Consider the following 23,309-nt stretch of genomic DNA (forward strand, 5'->3'; position numbering starts at 1 on the left):
AAATCAATAATTTTGTATGTTGACTGCGGAAACGGGCCGAGTGAGATAATATATTTTGATCGATGGTGGTTGTGGATGAACATAAAAAAATGCATATGAATTCCAAAATTCTGTGGTTTTAATTGAGTGAGATAACTTGCTGGGTTGATTTTTAAATAAGAAAGGAATAAAGATATTGGTTCCTTTGTATTTTGAACAAGTGTTAACGTATTTTGAACGGCGGAATGAGATACTTGCGGAAGAGATCCCGAGATAAGCGGTGAATTTCTTCCATATAAGGTTGATCACTGCGCCCACTTCAATCAGCTTGCATGCTATATGAAAACTAGTTCATACATAGTACCTGTGGCTGTTCCCTCCGTCTGATATTGTTATTTGGAGTTGTTTGATATTAGCAGAGCACATAGCGAACTATGGCGTCAAATGTTTTAGGTTTTCTCAATGACAAGAGCATATTAGTAACTGGATCGACCGGTTTCCTCGGCAAAAGTATTTGAGACAGTAATGTTATTCTTACTTATATCTGGTTTTCACGCTCACAATGATGCTAATTGCATTTTGTTTACTTGATGCAGTTTTCGTGGAGAAAATATTGCGTACGCAGCCCGGGATTAGACGCATTTTTGTTTTGTTAAGAGCGGAAGATTTGGAATCTGCCAAACTCCGATTTAAAAACGAAGTAAGATTGTATTCATCCATGGATTAAATCTATGACTACTGTTAGCGTTCAGTAAAGAAATAGTTTCTTGCGCTATGAATGGCAGGTTATAGGAGCAGAGTTGTTCAAGACTTTGAGGGGGCAACATGGGGACAACTTTGAAAACTTCGTGTTCCAGAAAGTTGTCCCTGTAGTGGGAGACGTTGCAACAGATCATAATCTTGGAATTGACCAAGAGAGCACGAGAGAGCATTTTTGGGAGATTCTGGATGCCGTCGTAAATATTGCAGCAAGCACAGCGTTTGATGACAGGTTTGTTGCGTTCATAGCTAGTTGTAATTGTTCCAATTATATAATTTAAGTGCCTATTGCCTAACATCAAGCAAGCGTAGATATGACGTTTCACTCAATGTCAACACACGGGGAGCTGAAAATGTTGTGGAATTCGCCAAACGATGCCGTAAACTTCAAATCCTCCTGCACGTCTCGACCGGTAAGTGGGATTCATGACAGTATGTTTTTAAAAACTTGTTTAATCCAAGTTTCCTACAGATTTTTCAGAGAACTAAATTTATTTATCCATTCCAAAATATAACAATTTTTTTTGAAATTATATTGCCAAATTCCAATAAAAAAATCACTTGATCTATTAATTAGACTGTACTATTAAATTAATGTTATAATTTAGTTATTTTTATGTTTTTTTAATTTTACTCCTATAAAAAATATCAAAAAAATGTTGACATTTATTATATTTTCTATAATATATATAAATATGAAATATTTTACATATAGACAATAACTATTTAATTTTATTTCTAAAATATTTATGTTTTTTTAATTAATTAATTATTTAAAAAATATTATATCAACCAGAGTCATATGAAAGTGGTTATGATTTTTAAATATATAAGGATGATAAATCATGATATTGACTCATTATATTATAATACATCTTATTTAAAATTAAGAATTTTAATGATTAAAAATCTTATTATTTTTTTATGTTTGATTTATATTCATTATTTTTGTCATTAATTATAATAGTTTTAGTCTAACTAGTAGATGAAATTTTTTTTCATGGTTGATATAAATTTAAACATATATCATCATATTTACAATTATATTAGAAAATGTGATTGAAAAATGTGGATAGAGTTTAATAGTATAAATCTAATATTAATCATAATATTCATATTCATATTGATAAATATTTAATAATAAAAATAATAATAATATTACAAAAATAACTATGATAATAATAATTTATATTATTATTATTAATTATTAATTATCAATAAATAAATATTAATAATGAACAAATAATAATAATTAATAATTAAATAAATATTAATATAAGTGTAAGTATATACAAAGCTCTCATCAAAAGGAAGAAGAGGTCATATATTAATAAGATACAAAAGCAACTTCTCCACCTTTCTAAAGTTGCATCAAGAAAGTTTTGACGGAATGTGCTTGTTCGTAAAACAAAAGATAATCATTCTATCCCCTTAGAAAATTGGAATAACTATCTTAAGAAGTTGTCTGATGCTCGAGACACCATGGAAACCGTCTTAAATACTCCTATTAAGGAAGATATATTTTCTTTGGAAGACATTGAGTCTGGGATTAATAAGCTTGATAATGGGAAAGCTAAAGATATTGATGGATACCAAACTGAGATCTTTAAAATGGAAATATCTATCCTCATTCCTCATCTCCAAAAGCTTCTCAATTTGGCTATAAAGCATGGCTTCCACAAGCTTTGGACGCAAATCCTTATTGTGCCTATATTTAAAAATGGGGACAAATCGTTCCATCTAACTACAGGACAATTATGATTAGCCACATCCTAGCGAAGCTTTATGGGCTCATTTTAGAAAATAAGCTTAGTTTTTGGCTCGAGAACCATTATAAAAGGGCTAAAGGGAAAGCCAATTTTAGGAGACAACACTCGACTATCGACCAACTTGTCACTCTCATGATCATTGCAGAGGAATTTTGCAACAGTAAAACCGATCTCTTCTGTTGTTTTGTGGATTTTAGAAAATCTTTCGACACTGTCCCTCGAGATAAGCTCTGGGAGAGACTTGAAGAGATCATGGTTCCTCTTGAACTGAGGATTGTTGTGATCCACCTCTATGAGACTTTCATTGTCAAGCTTAAGACCAACAAAGGGTGGTCCAAAGTTATTAAATGCAATATCAAGGTTAAACAAGGGTGTCCCCTATCCCCGACCCTTTTTGGTATTTGCATCAATAAGCAAGAGGGGTGTTTGGAAACTCTGGGTTGAAAATGAACCGAGCTCGCTAGCATAATCAATACCCTTCTCCTTTATATTGATTTTATCATTCTTCTTACAAAAATCCATAATGACCTATACAAGAAACTTAAGACTCTTCATGTCTGCTGCTCCAAGATGGGTATGATAGTTAATATAGAAAAGATTAAAGTCGTGATCATTAAATCTAAAAAGATCGCCCATGATAGTTTTATCTATGATAACCATTGTCTATAGCAGGTTTCTTCTTATAAATATTTGGGTATTGACTTTCCTCAGAAGCTCAACTAGATCTATAGCGTCAAGAAAATAAGTATTGGAGGTTGGAAAGCTTATTATGAGCTTGAAAACAATTGTAAGTTGGTTAATATTTACATTTGGAGTAAAAACGGTTCCACTTTGAGACTCTTGTCACCCCTGTTGTCTTATACAGATGTGAAGTTTGGAGTTACAGTATATCTAGAGAGTCAAGGAGAAATATTGAGATGATCCAAAAGAAATTTATAACCTATAACCTCAAGATCAAGGGAAATACTCCCTATTCTATCCTCTTGATCGAAGCGGGCATGTCCCCCACTGAAACTATGACTATGTTTAAATATATGATGTATAAGAAAAATATTTACAATATGGAATCCAAGAGGCTCCCAAAAATTGCTTCTAACTTTAGTCCAAACCCCCACATGCGCCTCAAGCGCAGATATCATAAGGATGCCCAGTCTTGGTTGAACCTTTGCGGGATTAAGGAGGAGATCATCTTGGGAAGAAATGATAGCATCAAAGATACTCTTACCTCCAATTTTAAGGAGAAGATGTGACATGATAAGGAGATGGAGGGTAAAAGGAAGTTAAGATACTATAAGGAGGTGATCAACCCCACATTTGATAACCAGAATTATCTCTCTATGTTGACTAGCACTAAGAAGAAAATGAACATCGCTAGGATAAGAACTAATTCTCATTAGATTCAAAGGGATATCGGGTGGTCGTCTACTCCCAAGACTCCCTAGGATGATAGAATCTGTTAAATTTGTGATACTAAGAAGGTGGAAGATGAAAAACACATCCTTTTAAACTACCTGAATCTTGCCCATATCCGCTTTCAATTCCCTATCATTAGGCACACCTCCAATATTCTTAACTTATTAATTCAGCCCAACTATAACGATCCTAGAGCACTTCTTTTGCTTCTCCTTGATCACAGAAACGATATTTTGTAGAATGACAATTACTCTTTTTTTTTATAGGTCTAATAGACCACATTGGTCTTAGTGGACGTTAATCATCATCCTCATCATCAATAAAATCTGTAAATAATAATTAATTAATAATATTAATTAACAATAATTAATTAAGTAATTATTAATAAATAATAATAATTAAGTAATTCGTTTTATTTACTAATAATGATTTAATAATAAATAAAAGTATTTATTATTAAACATTTGATTTCTTAAACTTTCTTAAACATTCATTTCTGCAACTTCAATGCAAACTATATCAAAACATGGTGTTGTAGGCCATGCTTCAAGGAACCTTAATTCAATCTCAATTATTGTTCCTTCTTCCTAGTTGCTCCTAACATTTGGACATTCAAAATCAAGGTTTGGTTTAAAAACATATGCAGAACGAGATCGATTCTATTTTTTTTTCTCTGCAATTATATATTTCTCTTATTGCACTTCTTTCTTTTCCTCTACCACTTCCACTTCTTTATGAACCTCAACTGCTTCAAAGATGTTGTCTTCCACTTGGTTTTCAAACCCAAGTGAGTTTTTGTCACCAAATTATAGTTTATCAATGAGATGATTTTCTTCCATCTTATGCAACCATTCATCTTTAATTAACTGGTCTTCATCAAAATTGACATCAAGAAATTTAATTGTTGGATTCACCATAACACTGGTTGCTCCAGTGGCAACTTCATTGTCAAGAACAAGCATTGTTGCTAGATTCACAAAATTGTCATCTAGTTGTGGTTGTGCATAGTGAGATTCACGAGCATCTGTGTGCCCTTTCCCTGCATTATCATTGTTATCCACTTTGAAGTGGGATTCACCAAATTCTTCATCTCTTGTAGATCTGATGTTATAGATCCACCTTCATCTTCAACATGAATACTCCCCCCTACACCAAAATTCCTCTCTAGGATATGCCAAGCCACCTTGGCTGTCTTTGCATCTCTAATGAGAGGAAGAATGTTATCATCTATGCATTCCTTCATGTATTTCAATGCGTAAGCATTCTTTTTCCTTTTAGCTTCCAATTCTTCCAAAAATATCTCGAACATCTCTTGTTGTCATTTTTACCTTATCAACATCTTGGCTTTTCCCATTTCTTAAGCACTAGCTCACTACGACTTAACAAGCAAATGAATCTACAAACATAACTAGTAAAAATACCTCCATGGTGACTTCTTTATTACTTAACTTCCACAAGCTAGACAAATTCTCTAAAAAAACAAAAGATACAAAAAGGTTTTCATAAACTCGTTCTTTAACCAAAAAAAAATACAACCCTTCCTCATTTGAAGCAAACTCTCTTATTTTTGAAGCACACTCTCTTTTTTTTTTTTAATTGGACAATATCACTTTGGTTTTTTTTTAATAATCCGTAATATCTTTAAATTATGAGAGATGGGATTTTTTTAAATAAATCACATAAGGCCTTTATTTTATTTTTTTAATTTACACAATGGATTTAGAAATAATACTAAAGGCACGCAAAAATGACGTGAGTACTTTTTAAAAAGAAAACTGCATGCCGGCTTTGCATAAGAATTCCCCAAAACATATGCAGATACCTTTCCAGATAAAAATCAGAATTGAATTAAAAAGAAGGAGTTGCAGCTCACAGGTGAGTACTGCACCTGGAGACTGCACTAAAACAAAGAGAAATCTCTCCGTACACTCTACTATTCATCAAATGAGCAATTACATCATTAAGTACATTACTAGAACTCGGGAAGTTGCAACCAAACTCCTAAACTCTAGGAACAAATCCTAAACTAAGGAGATACATTACAACTTGTGTAACCATTTCTCCATTAATACAAAATAATATTAATTATTTTCAACTCCCCCCATTAATGGAGAAAGGATTATCCTGAACTCCTAGCATCCCTCTAAACAATTCAAACTTTACACGCCCAAGAGGCTTAGTAAAAATATCAGCCATGTTATCACAAGTTTTACAATATTCAACACATATCTCTTTTGACTGTTGTTTCTCTCGAACAAAATGAACCTGAGTATCGATATGCTTCGTATTTTTATGAAAGACTGGATTGTATGCAAGCTTGATGGTACTCTGGTTGTCGATTTTGATAATAGTTGATTCTTTCTGCTCTTCTCCTGCATCGTTGAGAAGTCTTCTTAACCAGATAGCTTCACATGTGGCTGCACACAATGCTTGGTACTCAGCTTCACATGAGGATAGAGCTACAGTGTGCTGCTTTTTACTGCTCCATGCTATGACCTCGGATCCAATGCTGAATGCGTAACCTGTGATAGATCTTCGATCACCCAAGTTACCTGCCCAATCGGAATCTGAAAAAGCTGCTAGAATAACATCAGAAGTGTCAGTGTACAAAATGCCATAATTACTAGTACCACTTAGATACCTCAACACACTTTTTGCTGCGACCCAATGACATTCGAGTGGTTTTGACATGAACTGGCTCAATGCACTAACAGAATATGCCAAATCTAGTCTAGTTGTAGTCAGATATATCAAACTGCCAACTAGTTGTCTGTACATGGTAGCATCCACCACTTTAGTACCGTTGTCACTGCTCAACTTTAAGCTATGCTGTAATGGTGTTGCTGCTGATCTGCACTGCTCCATTCTGAACCTTTCCAGCAAGCTTCTGGCATACTTCCCTTGAGTGAGAAAAGTTTGTCCAGAGTCTTTCCATACCTCCAATCCCAAGAAATAATGAAGGTTTCCGAGATCTTTCATCTCAAACACTTGTGACATCTGCTGTTTGATTTCTTTGATCAGATTGTTAGCATTCCCTGTTATGATCATATCATCTACATACAAAGAAATCAAAATAATTTTCCTCTGTTTATTAAACTTGGTATATAGATTTGGATCATTCAAGCTCCTATGAAAGCCATGTTGTACAAAAAATGAGTCAATTTTCTCATACCACAACCTGGGTGCGTGTTTTAAACCATAAAGTGCCTTTTTCAATTTACACACGAGATGTTCCTGCCCCTTTTTCACAAAATCTTCAGGCTGTACTAAATAAATTTCTTCCTTCAAGTCACCATTTAGAAATGCAGACTTAACATCTAGCTGGTGTAGCTGCCATTTGTGTTTTTTTGCTAAGGAAATTATCATTCTAATGGTGTTTAATTTGGCTACAGGAGCAAAGGTGTCATCGAAGTCTATTCCCTCTTTCTGTGAGTAACACTTTGCTACCAGTCTAGCTTTAAGTTTCTCCATACTCCCATCTGCATTATTTTTGGTTTATATAGCCATTTGTATCCTATGGGGGTTTTACCTTCAAGAAATTCAACCAAATCCCAAGTATGGTTTCTATTTATTGATTCTATTTCCTCATACATTGCAGCCCTCCATGCATCAGATTTACTTGCTTCCTCATAATTTGCAGGTTCTACAATGTTTAAAATCTTTGACATTAATGCATAGTCTTTCAATTTAGATGATAATAAAGTCTTCCTACCTGATCTCCTTGCTGGGGGTCTTACCTCAATTCTGTCTATTTTAGCCTTTTCTGGGCTTGCATCTTCATTGATTACATCGTCTGTTACTTCTTCTTCTTGTTTCTCCTCCTACTCTTCATCTTCCTCATTGTTTTCTTCCATTAGCAATGGAATGTGCCAATCACAGTTAGAGTCATTCTTTCCTTCTTCAACCTGTTCATGAAATATGACACCTCTGCTTGCAAAAACCTTGTGAGTCACAAAATTAAATAACTTATATGCCTTGAACTCAGTGCCATATCCAAAAAATATACATTTGAGGGCTTTAGTATCTAACTTCTTTCTATCTGCCTTAGGTATATGAGCATAAGCTTTTGACCCAAATATTCTTAAGTGACTTACTTCTGGTTTGAATCCAAACAATGCTTCAAAAAGGGTTTTGAAGCCTAGACATCTAGTAGGACTCCTATTCTTTAAATACACAGCAGTGTTAATAGCTTCTGCCCAAAGACCATTTGATAGACCCTTACCTTTAAGAATGCTCCTTGTGCACTCAACAAGCGTTCTGTTCTTCCATTCTGCCACTCCATTCTACTGTGGAGTGTGGGGCACTGTAAACTATTGGACAATCCCATGATGCTTGCAGAAATCCATGAACTCTCCCAACCTGTATTCTCCCCCTTGATCCGAGCGGATAATTTTTATTCTTTTTCCTGTCTGGTTTTCTACCATGGATTTAAACTCTTTAAAATACTGAAAAGCTTAACTCTTTTTACTCAGAAAGTATACCCATGAAAATCTAGTGCAATCATCTGTAAATAAGAGAAATTAATATGCTCCTCCTAATGACTTGGTTTGCATAGGTCCACAGATGTCTGTATGCACCAGTTCTAAAATGTCTCTTTCCTTTCTATTAACATGCAAAGGGAACTCTTCTCTATGTATTTTCCCTAATGCACATCCATCACAATCCAGCTTAACATTATGGAAAATAGGGAGTCCATCGACCACACCTTTTCTCTGAAGTAGGATGAGGTCTTGCAGATTAAGATGGCTAAATCTTTGATGCCAGAGATTTTCAGCTGTCGATCCAGCTGCAACCATTGCTTGCTGTGGCATACTCTTCACATCTAGTCTGTACAAATTCCCCACGCGCACTCCTGTTGCAACTGTTTCCATCTGGCTATCCTTAATGACACAGTTAGTCTTAAAGAATTGAACTTGCATGTCCTGATCAGTAATCATTGAGACAGAGACCAAATTTTTCTTAATTCCTGGAAAATACAATACATTTTTAAGGTTTCTAATATCACCGCTAGGTAACTTTACAGGAATGTCACCATTTCCTTTGATCTCATGTCCACTATCATCTCCTAAATAGATTTTTGACCCACATGAAGTTTCTTCAAGAAATTCAAACCAATCCTTCTTACCAGTCATGTGTGACGATGCACCCGAGTCAACATACAATATGTCGTCCTCATCTCCCTTTGAAGCTGAAAGGGCACAATTGACTATAAATAGTCGAAGTTCGTGGCTATGATCCTCTTCTTCCTTAACAAAGTAGCCCTTACGTTTCCTCTATTTGTTTCTTCCTTCGTCTGCCTGCCTCTTATAACAATCTCTAATCTCATGTCCATGTTTTCCACAGTAAAAACATTTTTTGATGGGAAAATTATTAGCAGACATACCTTTAAACGGTCTTTTCTGAAATGTGTTGGCTCCTTTCTGCTGCTGCTGCTGCGATTGCTGATGCTGCTTCCCTTTATACTGTCTCCTTTTTGCCATCAGAGCAAGGTCATTGCTCTGTGATTTCAAATTTTGTCGTCGCTCTTCTTCCTGTATCAAAATCCCTGTCAGCTCTTCAAATGAAGGGGCTTTCTCCCTTGCTGACAGCCCTGTGATAAACGTCTGGTATTCATCAATCATTCCATTCAATGTGATCGTGACCAGATCCGAATCAGAAACTTTCTCTCTGATATCTCCCAATCTGTCCTTCAGGTCTTTGACTCTAGCAATGAATCCAGCTGCAGATTCATTCTCCTCCATCTTCAATGCAAACAGCATGCCTTTGAGTGAAAAGACATGGTTTGTATTCTGCGTATGATATAGGTTTTTGATCATCGTCCAAATGTCAGTGGCCGATTTACATTCTCTAATATGTGGGATAACATTGTCCTTGACGGACATCTTCAATATGACCTTTGCTTTTGTCTCCCTTTTATCCCAATCTTGTTCTTGTGTGGCTAATCCTGATCTCAGCTCATTTCCTGTAACGATCGACCACGCATTTGCACTTTCAAGTAAAGTCTACATCTTGAATTTCCAGTTGGTGATGTTTGATCCATCGAGTTTGCCAGACTCGTGGAGATATGATTCTATACTGTTATTCATATTGGATTGATAAAATTTCTGATCCCCTGATGAATAAGTCTATCCAACTGTACACTAAAAAAGAGTCATCACATACCAGATCCAAACCTCTTTTTTGCTCGAGAAAAAAAAAATTGTATCTTCAATGCGCCACCACCGGGCAAGTCCAATCTGTTGCCACCGAACAGATTGGAAACTCCAATGCGCCACCACCGGGCAAATCTGATCTGTTGTCACCGAACAAATCAGGAACTTCAATGCGCCACAACCGGGCAAGTCCGATCTGCTGCCACCGAGTAGATCAAGAACTTCAACATGCCACCATTGGGCAAGTCCGATCTGCTACCACCGAGTAGATCAGGAACTCCAATGTGCCACCACCGAGCTACTCCGATTTTTTTCCATCGAACAGATCCGGAAATTCAAAGTGCCACCACCGGGCAACTCCGATCTGCAAAAAATTGTAGATTTTTCAAAGAGAAAGAGGTTGGCGCTCTTCGACAACGAAATACCCATGCCAGAAACAAAATTGATGCATCTTACGAAATTGGCGTGATTAATCCTTGATTTTCTGCGCAATTAGGACCTTCTGGCGTGCTGGCGCGACTATCGCTCTCAAACCCGTGCCAAATGGCACGACTGTTCCTTAATAAACTGCGCCAGCTCTTCGTTCTACTCAAAAATGGCGCGACTGTTTGCGACTAAACTGCGCCAACCCTTTCTTGTGCTCAGAGATGATCAATCATCTGAGACCTGTCATCAGGTGTTACTGCAGTCCACCTGATCCTACGACTGCTTTTGTACACTCCACCGCCACTACAGTTCTATAATCAATGATGCATCCTAAAAAAAAAAATTAAGGCTATCCCTACTCTGTGCTCTGATACCAAGATAAAAATTAGAATTGAATTAAAAAAAAGGAGTTGCAGCTCACAGGTGAGTACTGCACCTAGAGACTGCACTCAAACAAAGTGAAATCTCTCTGTACACTCTACTATTCATCAAATGAGCAATTATATCATTAAGTACATTACTAGAACTCAGGAAGTTGCAACCAAACTCCTAAACTCTAGGAACAAATCCTAAACTAAGGAGATACGTTACAACTTGTGTAACCATTTCTCCATTAATACAAAATAATATTAATTATCTTCAACTTTTCCTTGCCGTTGACTCTCACAATCGAACATTTGATTATATTAACTCGATTTCGTTCAATTTGAGGCTGCAGGTTTTGTTTGTACTTTTTTTTTTAATACCCCCTTTTAAACGAAGTTCTAGATCCCTTCTTGAGATGCCGGGTGAAGTAGAAGCCTCAAGAATGCTATGTATCCAATAATCTACAGCAGTTCAGTATCACCTCCCGCATTCTTCTCATAACTGCTAGATTTGTGTACTTCGGATACAACATTAGAGATCTGGTGAATTAATTCAGTGGATAGTAATTTTCGCAAATCCTCGTTAAAGATTTACCTCAATCAAGCTTTCCTTCTCAAGAATCAAGAACCGTGTTGATTTCCCTCTTCTTCAGTGTTAGAAATAAATAAATAAATAAAACATGGGAAAAATCTTAGTGGCCATCATCCATCATTAGTTTTAATTACATTTTACAAAATCTGTGGATGAAAAGAGATGTTACATTCTTCCATCCAGAGCTCTTATTCATCTCATTCTTGGGCTACTATCACCCTTTTAAGATTCTGAAGGCAATATATCACCTTATGTGGTCAACTACATATATAAGATAGACTCCAAAGGCTACCCTATGTTGCAAATATGGCTTAACAATATCAACCGGTTCTTCCTCATTGGTAGGTTTGGGAAAACTTCATCTTTCCCTATTCAAATTAGGGCTGCCCCATTTGGCTACCAGTTTGCTTGACCTATTCACTTTGTAGAGAAAATTCATCTAGGAGTTGAAAGTGGAAGGAATTGATGTATCTTGTTGTTGCATGTTCATCATCCTCTTGCTATTTAACTCACCTTTAAATCCATGAACAATTCTCAATTTAACTCACCTTTAAATCATTGCTTCAATTGTACGCATCTCCATGCTATAGCTTCAATGGGTCTTTCCATAGGATATTTGGCTCGAACCAACCCCTATGAACTTCTAACTCTTCCTCAAAATCCTCCCGAGGAAACCTAAACAGAATTACCACTAACTTTTGGAATTTCCTATATATTTTCTCTTTACTTCACATTGCTCCTGCCTCATCTTCCCCAGCTAAGATGGAATCTCCTCTGGGTCACTATGGTTTGCTCTGATATGAATCTGATACAGCGATCTCATCAGTTGAACAATCACATAACTGCTATAGTGTAATTCTGAAACGATCCTGTGGCTCCAAAAAAAGCTGCTAAACAATTTTAGCATGCTAAAAAGGATTTACAGGAAAGGGCACAAGCATTCTATTCCTGTGTCTCCCATTAAATAGATATAGAAAATGACATAGTGGAATTCGGTAAATAGATGATTCGCCAAGGTAGAGGTTGAGATATTGATCATAGAGTGAATCAAGCTTCCAATGGATCTCACTAAGATTAGAAATTAGCAATTAACACAAAATCAAACTTCAAACGGAACTCACTAAGAACAACAATTAATGTGAATTACACTGTCTCTCCTGACTTGAAGATTAATTAACATCATAGTTACCAATTTCGTGATTCGATTCGAACATCATATAATATGATTCGATCGCGTTCGTTTGAAAATGCATGTTTTGGAGTTTATTCACAGAGATTAAAATTCCATTTGTCCATGTTTTGCAGTTTATTCATAGAACGCCATTTGTCCATTGTATTGACTGGGTCACTGGAACATACCCTCTTCTCTTTCACAACCCCTTAAATTCATCCTTCAATTATTTTCATTGACTTGAATTAGCTATTTAAAAGTCCTTGCATTGACTTGACTTAGCTATTTAAAAGTCCTTGTTGGCTTATGAAGAGCCACTCAATTCATAAATAAGAGAAAATAAGTCGAGGCTTGCTAGCATACCGCATGTTTTGTTATTTATTTACAGAGATTTTTCATTTAGGAAGTATATGCCTAAATACAAACAGATAACCCTGCTTTTATGTAAAAGGTTTTTAGATAAATAAATTTTGAAAACAGGTGTTATATATATATATATATATTTATTAGAGAACGATTTTGAATCAGGGTTTTAGATTTATGGTTCGAAAGGAAGATACATTTATGAGAAAGAGTGCAAAACTAATTTTTTATTGTATATTTTTTTCAAATGTATTTTAAAAATGGTTTAGTTTAAATGAATAAGGAAGAAAATTAGGAAAAAACATTTTTGTTAGCAAACAAAATTATATATATTTAAATTTTTAATTGATGGTAAGGTAGAGGAAGAAAGACGAAAAATTGACACACACAAAACACATGAGCTGACACACGAATTGTTGCTCTTATCTATTGATCACACAAACGTTGACTTGATTACAATGAACCAGATGTAGGGTATTTAAACTTTTTCGACTAGTGATTCACCCAAAATAACTTAGCATGCACATACATACTAAATTTGGACTTCTCCAAATATAGATTGAACTCAACCTAACTCACACTTAACTCAGTTAACTCACACTTTAAATATGGAATGCACTTAACTCAACTTGTCTCTCAATGCATCACTTGACTTCGATCTTGCTAGATCTTCATGCAGGAGTAATTACTATTTCCAACACTCCCCCTTAATTATGATCGTATGACTCAACATAACTCAACATTACTCAACTATGCCTACTAGGTTTATAATAAAAATTGATTCAATCATCACTCAAACATGCCCACTGGTCTATGTCTCAACTAGGCTTACAATCACTGAAGACTTTAACAATTTTCTTTTTCTTTTTCATTTCTTCCAGAATCTATATCCTTCAAATTTCTTCATTCTCTATTGCACATTCTTTATGTAGGCTCCATATTTCTTTACTTGTTGATGCTGCAATGTTTCTTTGACTTGTCTTGAATTCGCGCTGAAAAATAATGTGATCATGTCTTCTACAACTTCCTCTTCAAAAATTTGTTCAACTTGTACTGTTGCCCCAACTCTCCATCTTCAAATTGTCCTTTCTACTCTGCTTCTTGTGCTTCATATTCCTATCTTCCTTTCTGCCATATTTCTTGATAACATATTTTTATCTCTTCTTGACTCCATTGTTGAATAATGGTTTTAATGCATTCTTCCTTGTTTATAGAAACTTCCATATCCTTTTCTTCATTTTCATCATCAGGTAGTGCTTCTTTTTTCCTATAGTCTGCACACTCAAGATCATCATTAGGCTTACATGTAAAATCATAATCATGCTCATTTCTCTTGTTCACCACTTCATTTAATTCTTTTATTCCAATTATTGCTTTAAAAATATCATCAACCTGTTCAATTGACTTCTCAATCCATTATTCAGTGAGCTTTAAATTTGGATCAAATTTATTAACAACTTTTTTTTCAACTTCCACTCCAATGCTATTTTGAAGACCTACATATTCAGAAATAATGTTAAGAACATCTTCATTATGTTTGCAGTGAAAGCTTTCTCCTCTTCCTCTTCCTTCTCTACCTCTTCAACTTCACTGAAGGTAACTTCCACTATTATTTTGATAGTGGGTATTGTGATAAAAAAATCTTGAATCACTTTATCCTCTTCTTGATCATCAATTGCTACTAGATCATATACTACTTCATGAGTAGTTCCAACTTTTGCTTCAACATGTTGCTACAGTGACAACTTCAACCTTCAATTCTTCATCAAACAAAGTGCTTACCATATTGTCACAATTAATCCATGTTTAAAAAAATAAATCACATATCATCAACATAATGTTCATCCACACCATGGTGGGTTATTTCAGCATCCATGTCATTAAAAAATTCAACTTCATCAAGTTTATCAGTTGTTTCTGGATTCACGAGAGATGCACTCCCATCTCCACAAAGCATTACTTCATATGAACATTCTCTTTGTCATTCTCCAACTTAAATATCTCAACCTTTGGTCAATCATACTAATCAATATTTTTTAGATATCCTAAAACACATATGGCTTTCAAGATGTGTCCCATAAGACACAATCTTTATCCAAAACATTATCATGCTTCACAAAACAAAAAAATTGCAAACCTATAGAAACCCTAAACTCAAAACTTTAAATAAAATACAACCCTTTTCCTTTTATTTTAATATTTTTTTGAAATCACATTTTAAATCTCACTTTTTCCCTTTATAAACCTTATTGGATCTCTTTATATACATTCAAGAAATTAGTGAACCATAATGAAACTTTTTTACTTTTCTTAATGAACATTGTACTCCAACTTTTTGTTGCTTGTTCCTTTAAGATTCATTCTTTATTATGTTATGGCTATCGATGCCTACGATGAAGAAGGGAGGAGGCACTCCAAAATCTCGTGTGTGTGCTGAATAATGCGGTTGGATATGTTATTGCCAATTAAACGCGCCTGCTACTACTTGCGTGCGGCCTTTCCAATTTGACTCTCTCTACCCAACGAATTTCTCTTCAACATCTACCATATCATGATACGGGGGCAGGCACCGCAGGCTCTTTGTCTCTTTCACAAAAAACAATTTCCTCAAATCTTCAAACTTAATTTCAATTTTGATACCAATTTGATCCTAAGATAAATTAGGAGGAAAGACATAAAATTGACATGGACAAAACACATGAGTTGCTATTCTTCTTTATTGATCACACAAACCTTGACTATTGACTCTCCCAAAATAACTTAACATGCACACACAATGAATTTATACTTCTCCAAATTTATACGTAACTCAACCTCAATCACACTTAACTCAGCTAAGTCGCACTTTAAATTTGGAGTGCACTTAACTCAACTTATCTCTTCATGCATCACTAGGCTTAGATCTTGCTAAATTTTCATATGAGACTAATTACTATTTCCAACAAAAATGAATAAAATTCAAAATTAACAAAAAAAATATCATTGTTAGAAAAAAAAAATGTGTACTCACCAATTTTTCCTGAATTTAAAATTTTAATTCATACTTTTATGATATCGTATCTAATTCAATTCTGAATTCTAATTTGGATATGAACATGTTAACTATGGTATAGATGTTAGAAAGGTAGAGGAGCGAAAACACAAATTTCACACACAAAACACAAGAGTTTCAGCTATTTTATTGATCACACAAAACTTGATTATTACAATGAACCCTGTGAGGGATATTAATATGTTTCCAACTAGCGACTCACCTAAAATAACTTGACATGCAACCACACAATAAATTTGACTATGAATTAACTCAACTTGACTCGACGCTCAATTAACTGACTCTCTAATTTTAGCTAACTCCTCATGCCGGAGTAATTAGATTATTTTAACACTGCCCCTTAATTATGAATGCTAAACTAAGACATGATTCATGACAAATCAAACATGCTTGTTGGTCTATGTCTCAGCTAGGCTTACAATACCCAAGTTTCTTTTGTGAAACTCAAATACATATTTTGCTAATATCTTATTAAATATATGAGCCAATTGATCACTCCATTTACAAGGCTTCAAGTGAAGTTCTCCATTTCTCCCAAGTTCTCTAAAAAAGTGATATCTAGCAGAAATATGCTTGCTCTTCTTATGAAACACACTATTCTTCGATAGTGCAATCGCTAAGGTGTTGTCATAATATATCGTTGTTGATCCTTGTTGTTTCTGTATGAGTCCATTAAATACTCTTCTTAGCCACACTGCTTGACATGTTGCGGATGTTGTTGCTACACATTCTCCTTCTGTTGACAAAAGTGTCACAATAGGTTGCTTCTTAGATGCCCATGCTATCACACCTGATCCAATATGGAACATATAACTAGAAGGTCTCTTCCTATCATCTAAACTACCTACAAAATCACTACCTATATATCCAATCAAATCTTTCTTCTATGTGCTTCCATACATTATGCCACAATTTCTAGTTCATACTATGTATCTCATAATTATTTTTCCTTTTCTCCAATGTGTGTCTCTTGGGCTCTCCATAAATCTCGAAATCAAAATTACTCCTTGCATAATATATGGTCTTATAGCTGTGAGATACATGAGACTTCCAACCAATCTTTTGAATAGAATTGGACTAACATATAATCCTTCAGCATCTTTGCTTAACTTTGTACTTGTTGCAACTCGTGTAGGGAAAGGTTTGCAATTTTCCATACTAAATATTTTTAGCAAATATGTGCCATATTTATTTTAACAAAAAAAATTCCTTTTTTCAAATTGCTTAACCTCTATGAAAAGAAAATATTTCATAAGACCGAGATCTGTCATCTCAAATTATTTCTTCATGGCTTCTTTAAATTCATCTAACTCAAGATCAATTGTAAAAATCATGTCATCAAAATATAAGAAAACAATCAAAATTTGTCCATGCTTATTTACCTTTGTGTGCAAGGTAGGCTCAATGTTGTTTCTACAAAATCCATTCTTAATCATTTAGTTGTTAATTCTTCTGTACCAAGCTCTAGGCACTTGCTTCAATCCATAGAGCACTTTATTCAACTTGTAAACTTTATCTTATTTACCTTCAAGATGATAACCTAGAGGCTACTGCACATAAATTTATTATTCTAAAATTCCATTCAAGAAGGTTGATTTCACATTCACCCGATATACTTTCCAATTTTTTGAGTTGATATGGATGGAACTGCTCTTACAGTATCCAATATGGCTACTAGAGCAAACATTTCTCCAAAATCTATTCCCATTTGTTGTGAGGACCGTTTTGCTACAAGTCCTGCTTTACATATGTCAATTTCACCTTTCTCATTCAACTTTGTCTTGTACACCCACTTCACACCAATGAAATTTTTGTCCTTTGGAAAATCAACCAAATCCCATGTATGATTATTTCCAATAGCTTCAATTTCTTCATCCATGGCTTGCACCCAATTTTCATCTCTGATTTTTTCTTCAAACGAAGAAGGATGGAATGACAAAAATGAAAAAGTTGAAATAACATATAAATAATCATAATATCTTTCAGACTTCTCATCTTTTTCTTACCATTGCTAGAGTCATCACCTGATTGACTGTCGGGAAAATCTTGATTTACTAATCTGCTTGAAGATACACGTTGCTCAGATAATCTTGGAGTCCTTGTTGGTGTGTCTCTATTTGCTATCTTCGGATGTGATTCTTGCTGCTCCTTTTCTGCTACATCATCCTCTACCATTAATGGCACTTCTACATCAATTGTTTTGTCTATACTACCATTCCACGACTTTTGCTCTTTGAGCACAACATATTTGCTAATTATGGTCTTCTCAATGACAGGGTTATATACTTTCTCAGCTTTTGATTGCTCACTATAAACAATAAATATGTATTATTCACTTTTATTATCCAATATTCCTCTTCGCTCCTTGGGCACATGTGCATAAACTACACATCCAAACACTTTGAGATGAAATACGCTGCAAGATAAACTTGACGATGCTTGTTCTAGTACTTCGTTCATCACACTCTTTGTAGAAGATCTATTGATCACATAAATAGCACATGAAACTGCTTCTACCCAATAGTCATTAGACAAGTTTCTTCCTTTTAACATGCTTCTTGTCATGTTCATAATTTTCTTATTCTTTCTCTCTGCTACACCATTCTGCTACAGTGTGTATCCAGTTGTAAATTGCCTTAGGATTCCATGTTGTTTGCAGTAATCATGGAATTCCTTTGAGTCATATTATCCACCATGATCTGACCTCAATACCTTGATCTGTCGATCACTTTGGTTCTCTGCTAAGTCTTTGAATTCTTTGAACTTTGCAAAAGTTTCAGATTTCTACTTCAAGAAGTAAACCCAATTCTGTCTACTATAATCATCAATGAAAATGAGGAAGTAACAATTTCCACGAATCGACTGTGTCCTCATAGGTCCACACAAGTATGTATTCACTAGCTCAAGAGTTTGCTTTTCTCTATATGCAACTCCCTCTGGAAAACATTCACAGTGTTGCTTTCCCAAGATGCAACACTCACAACTACTAGCAAGTTCTTTGATGGGAGGTAATCCTCTAACATATGTTTATGTTGCAACAATCTTAAACGAAAAAAGTGAAAGTGTCCAAAGCAAAAATTCCATAAGCAATAATCATTACAAAATGTAATTGCAAAAGAATTGACATGATCACTGTAATTCATGACTAGAGGAAAGAGTATGGTCCTCGTCATCTGCACCTTTGCTATTAGCTTCTTATTTTAGGGATTGTCATATATAACACATTGTTGTCATTGAAAGATAACTTTGTATCATTTATGTGTCAATTGACCAACGCTTATTAAATTATGTTTGAGACCAGCAACATAATATACCTCTGAGATTTTCTTTAACTCCCCTTTCTTTGTCAGAATGTTGACCACTCATTTTCCATCTACATCCATAGTCTTATGAGTCCCCAAATTTACCTCTATCTTCACAGATTGATCCAAATTTGCGACCAAATTATTTTTGCATGTCATGTGATTACTGCAACCACTATCTAATAGACACACATTATCAGAAGGTTCATGCATGGTATGACAAGTTAGGAACATGGAGTTAGTACTCTCTGTAGTGATATTATCTCTATGGTTCACTTGATCGGCTATCCTCTTCTTTCAATCACCAACATAGTGACCAAATTTATTGCAATAATAACATATCACCTTTGATTTGTCAAATATTTGATTATTTATTAAGATTTTGCAGTTTCTTCCACTTTCATGTTCGTGCTCCTCTCGGCCATCTCTCTGGCCACCATCTCTTTGGCCCCATCCTATGCCTATCGATCTACTTCTGCCTCAACCTCTGTCTCTTGAAATAGAAACCTAACTTTTGAAAGTGGTTTTTAAAGTGGAGTCCATATTTCTCTCTATCCTTACCTCATTTGATAGAAGTGATCCCATCAACTATTCAACTGTTAGTGATGTCAAATCATTGGCTTCTATCACTGCCACCACAACATCAAATTTGGTAGACAAAGCTCTGAGGACCCTCTCAACTATTGTTTGATCTTTAAATTCCTCACCATAATTTTTTAATTGATTTACAACAGTCATGACCCGATTCATGAATGAATTGATGTCCTTTGCCTTAGTCGTTTTTAGTTATGTTGATTTTTCCTAAAGGTTGCGACCTGTAGTTTGACTTTGCTGGGCCCACCAGCTTTATAATGCACTCAATATATAGATCAAACAAGAGGGAAAAATATTTTTCATTCTCACTTACCTATTATTGTTAATTTGTTCTCTTTGATTTTTTTATAATTTCTCTTTAATATCAATTTGTTGGAAAGACTCTTCTATTGATTACAGAAAACTTAATTATTACAATGATGGCAGTGATAGATATTTATATGTTTCCAACTAGGGACATGTCTAAAATAACTTGACATGCAACCACACACTAAATTGGACTATAACTTAACTCAACTTAACTCAACGCTCTCTAATTTTAGCCAACTACTCAAACAAAAGTAATTAAATTATTTTAACAATAAACGTTATGATGCTGTTATAATACAATTTTTTTATCTCAATTTATCTAAGAATGCGAATATATATATATATATATTATCAAAATTAAGATAAACTGATCTTACTGTAATGCGACAAAAGCTTACGTTGTTGGGCATGGAAGTGGAAGAATAAAAGAGAGCCAACTGGAAATGGGAGTATCTATGACCGCCGCCAATGGATTGGATGACGAAAATGGTCCACCTCTGAGCCTAAATATTGAAGCGGAATTCGGTTTGCTGGAGAATACACTAGCCAAGTTACAAATGAACTCGTCACCTACTGCTTCAAGTAGCATGGATTCTCATCCACACAAAGAAGCCATTAAAGAGCTCAAAGAGTTGGGTTTAGAAAGGTATTTTTTTTTCCCTTAGAAGCCATTGCATTCAGTTTTTTCATTTTAGATGTTTCATAGATTATTTTTTGTTTTGACATTAAAATATCATATCATATATAATGAATTCATTCTAAAATTATAAATCAAAATAGAATCATTCACGCACTGGGTATGGATATCTGAGCAGGGCAAAAATGTTTGGGTGGCCAAATACTTACACATTTACGAAAGCTATGAGAGAGATGTTACTGGACAACGCAAGGGGAAACCTTCCGGTGGTCATCGTCCGACCGACCATTATTGAGAGTACATTGGCAGAGCCCTTCCCTGGCTGGATGGAAGGCACCAGGTCCTCATAGCCATTTTTATTTATCACATTTCCTTCCGAGTCTTGATCACCACCAATTTTTCGCATTGATATTATTCGTATGAATGTCATAAGCTGATGATGACATGCTTTCTGGGAATGTAATGCAGAACCATGGACACCTTTATAGTAGCATACGGAAAGGGGCGACTCTCTTGCTTCATGGCCGATCCAGAGCTCATCCTAGACGTGGTTTGTCCGCTACTCCAAGCATTAATAAACAACTGACTAAACTGTTTCAAAACCACTCGTATAGAATTAGTTAATTTTGTTTTACTCTTTTATATATATATATAGAGGCATACCGACCTCTTATCGCGCTGTAAAACGTCCCTCTCCTCCTATAGAAATAAACCGTATATTATTGTTTGTTGACATTATTTGTTTGGAGATCAACAGATTCCAGCAGATATGGTGGTAAACCAGATGCTAGCAGCTATGGCGACACATGCTTACCAGAATGATCTGTTTATTTATCACGTCGCATCATCCGTGGGAAATCCATTGCCTTGCTCCCTTCTAAAGGATGAGGCATATAATTATTTTTCAAGGAATCCTTGTGTGAGCAACGATGGAAAACTAATTCACGTAAAAGAGGTCTTCTTTCTGGAGAGCATGAGCAGCTTTCGCCTGTACATGTTACAACGCTACAAAGTACCTCTTCAGGCAAGCTAATACTCCACTCTTCTTTATAAACATCATCTTAATTTCAATATTGCGCTTTCAGTATAGTTTTAACTTTTACCGATTAATTAGCACAGTGATGTTGGTTGTTGGTTATGAATAGGTGATCGGTGTAGTAAACAAAGTCATCTCCATCTTCACAGCACGTTTTACACCTCGTTACGACCGTATGCTTAGAAATTACAACTTCATCATGTATTTAGCAGAATTGTACGCGCCTTACATCTTCTTTCAGGGAAGGTATTGTCGCTATTTTTTTATTTTTATTTTTTTTCAATTTCTCATTTCGTCACGCATTATACTGTTTTTCTCTATCTGTTGTCACCATTATAATAAGGTGGTTGATTCTGTGGCTATATCAGCTTTGACATAACAAATACTGAACGCCTATTGCAAAAGATTTCCGCAGAAGACTTGAAAGCGTTCAACTTCGATGTAAAATGCATCGATTGGGTCGATTACCTGTCAAACGTCCATATCCCTGGGGTAGTCAAATATGTGCTTAAGTGAAACATTGGCAATGATAACCTCGTCAACAGCTAAGCCCAGTTATACTATGTCATATGATTGTGAAGTCTTTCAACCAAATAATTGCTACACCATTTGCTTCATAAACAGGATTTTTGGAATAAACCGCTACCTTTACTCTTAAATTGACATTGTATCTATTTGGCAAGGCCCAGATGGCTTAATTTTATAACTATCCAGAAATCTTGCTTCGTAAAAAGAAAAAAAAAATATTGTATATATCGTAATTGAAAAAACGTTTGCTTTTACTCTCTCATATTGACATTGAGTATATGAGTATAAATTTGTATAGATTGAGATTGTTTAATTTTATAATTATAAATTTGTAAAGATTGAGATTGTTTAATTTTATAAACGTTTGCTTTTACTCTCTCATATTGACATTGAGTATATGAGTATAAATTTGTAAAGATTGAGATTGTTTAATTTTATAATTATGTTAATAGGTATGTTTTGGGATGGAATTTGATGGGCAATTCACTTGTCATGGGGTGATTTGTTAGTTAAATACAATTCAAAAGTTTATAAAGCTGTCAAAATTCTTACTTGATATTAGGAAATCAGCAGAGAATGTATGAAAACTGTCACTCGTGACTTTGTTTTGAAATTCCAACCCTAGGTATGTTTATTTCAGAATTGGTTTTAAGAATTTTAATTTAATTATATATAATTATTAAGTGAATGGTAGAGATTTAACTTTAACAAAATATTTTTTTGTAATATACACAAATAAAAACCCAAGATTTATTTGATAATAGTTATGATTTTTTTTGTACCCCTAGTTAAATTTATTAATTAAAAAAGTCATATGAATAAGTGCTATATGAAATTATTTTTTGTTTTTTTGACATGTGGT

The 23,309-nt window shown here is 34.7% G+C and overlaps 1 protein-coding gene across 1 annotated transcript; it reads left to right on the forward strand.

The window, feature by feature from the left end:
* The first annotated feature begins 288 nt into the window (after positions 1-288).
* LOC149182006 (putative fatty acyl-CoA reductase 4) lies at positions 289-22,607 on the forward strand. Its single transcript, XM_089418453.1, has 10 exons — positions 289-489; positions 576-679; positions 765-970; positions 1,051-1,151; positions 20,640-20,892; positions 21,062-21,223; positions 21,352-21,433; positions 21,641-21,907; positions 22,029-22,165; positions 22,288-22,607. The coding sequence occupies exons 1-10, from the start codon at positions 414-416 to the stop codon at positions 22,433-22,435; spliced, it is 1,536 nt and encodes a 511-aa protein (XP_089274579.1). The 5' UTR covers positions 289-413; the 3' UTR covers positions 22,436-22,607.
* Positions 22,608-23,309: the final 702 nt, after the last annotated feature.

Source organism: Pinus tabuliformis, chromosome 3_2 (assembly GCF_031772625.1).
Source record: "Pinus tabuliformis cultivar Carrire ecotype Pingquan chromosome 3_2, CPIR1, whole genome shotgun sequence".
In the NCBI taxonomy this organism is placed as follows: Eukaryota; Viridiplantae; Streptophyta; class Pinopsida; order Pinales; family Pinaceae; genus Pinus; species Pinus tabuliformis.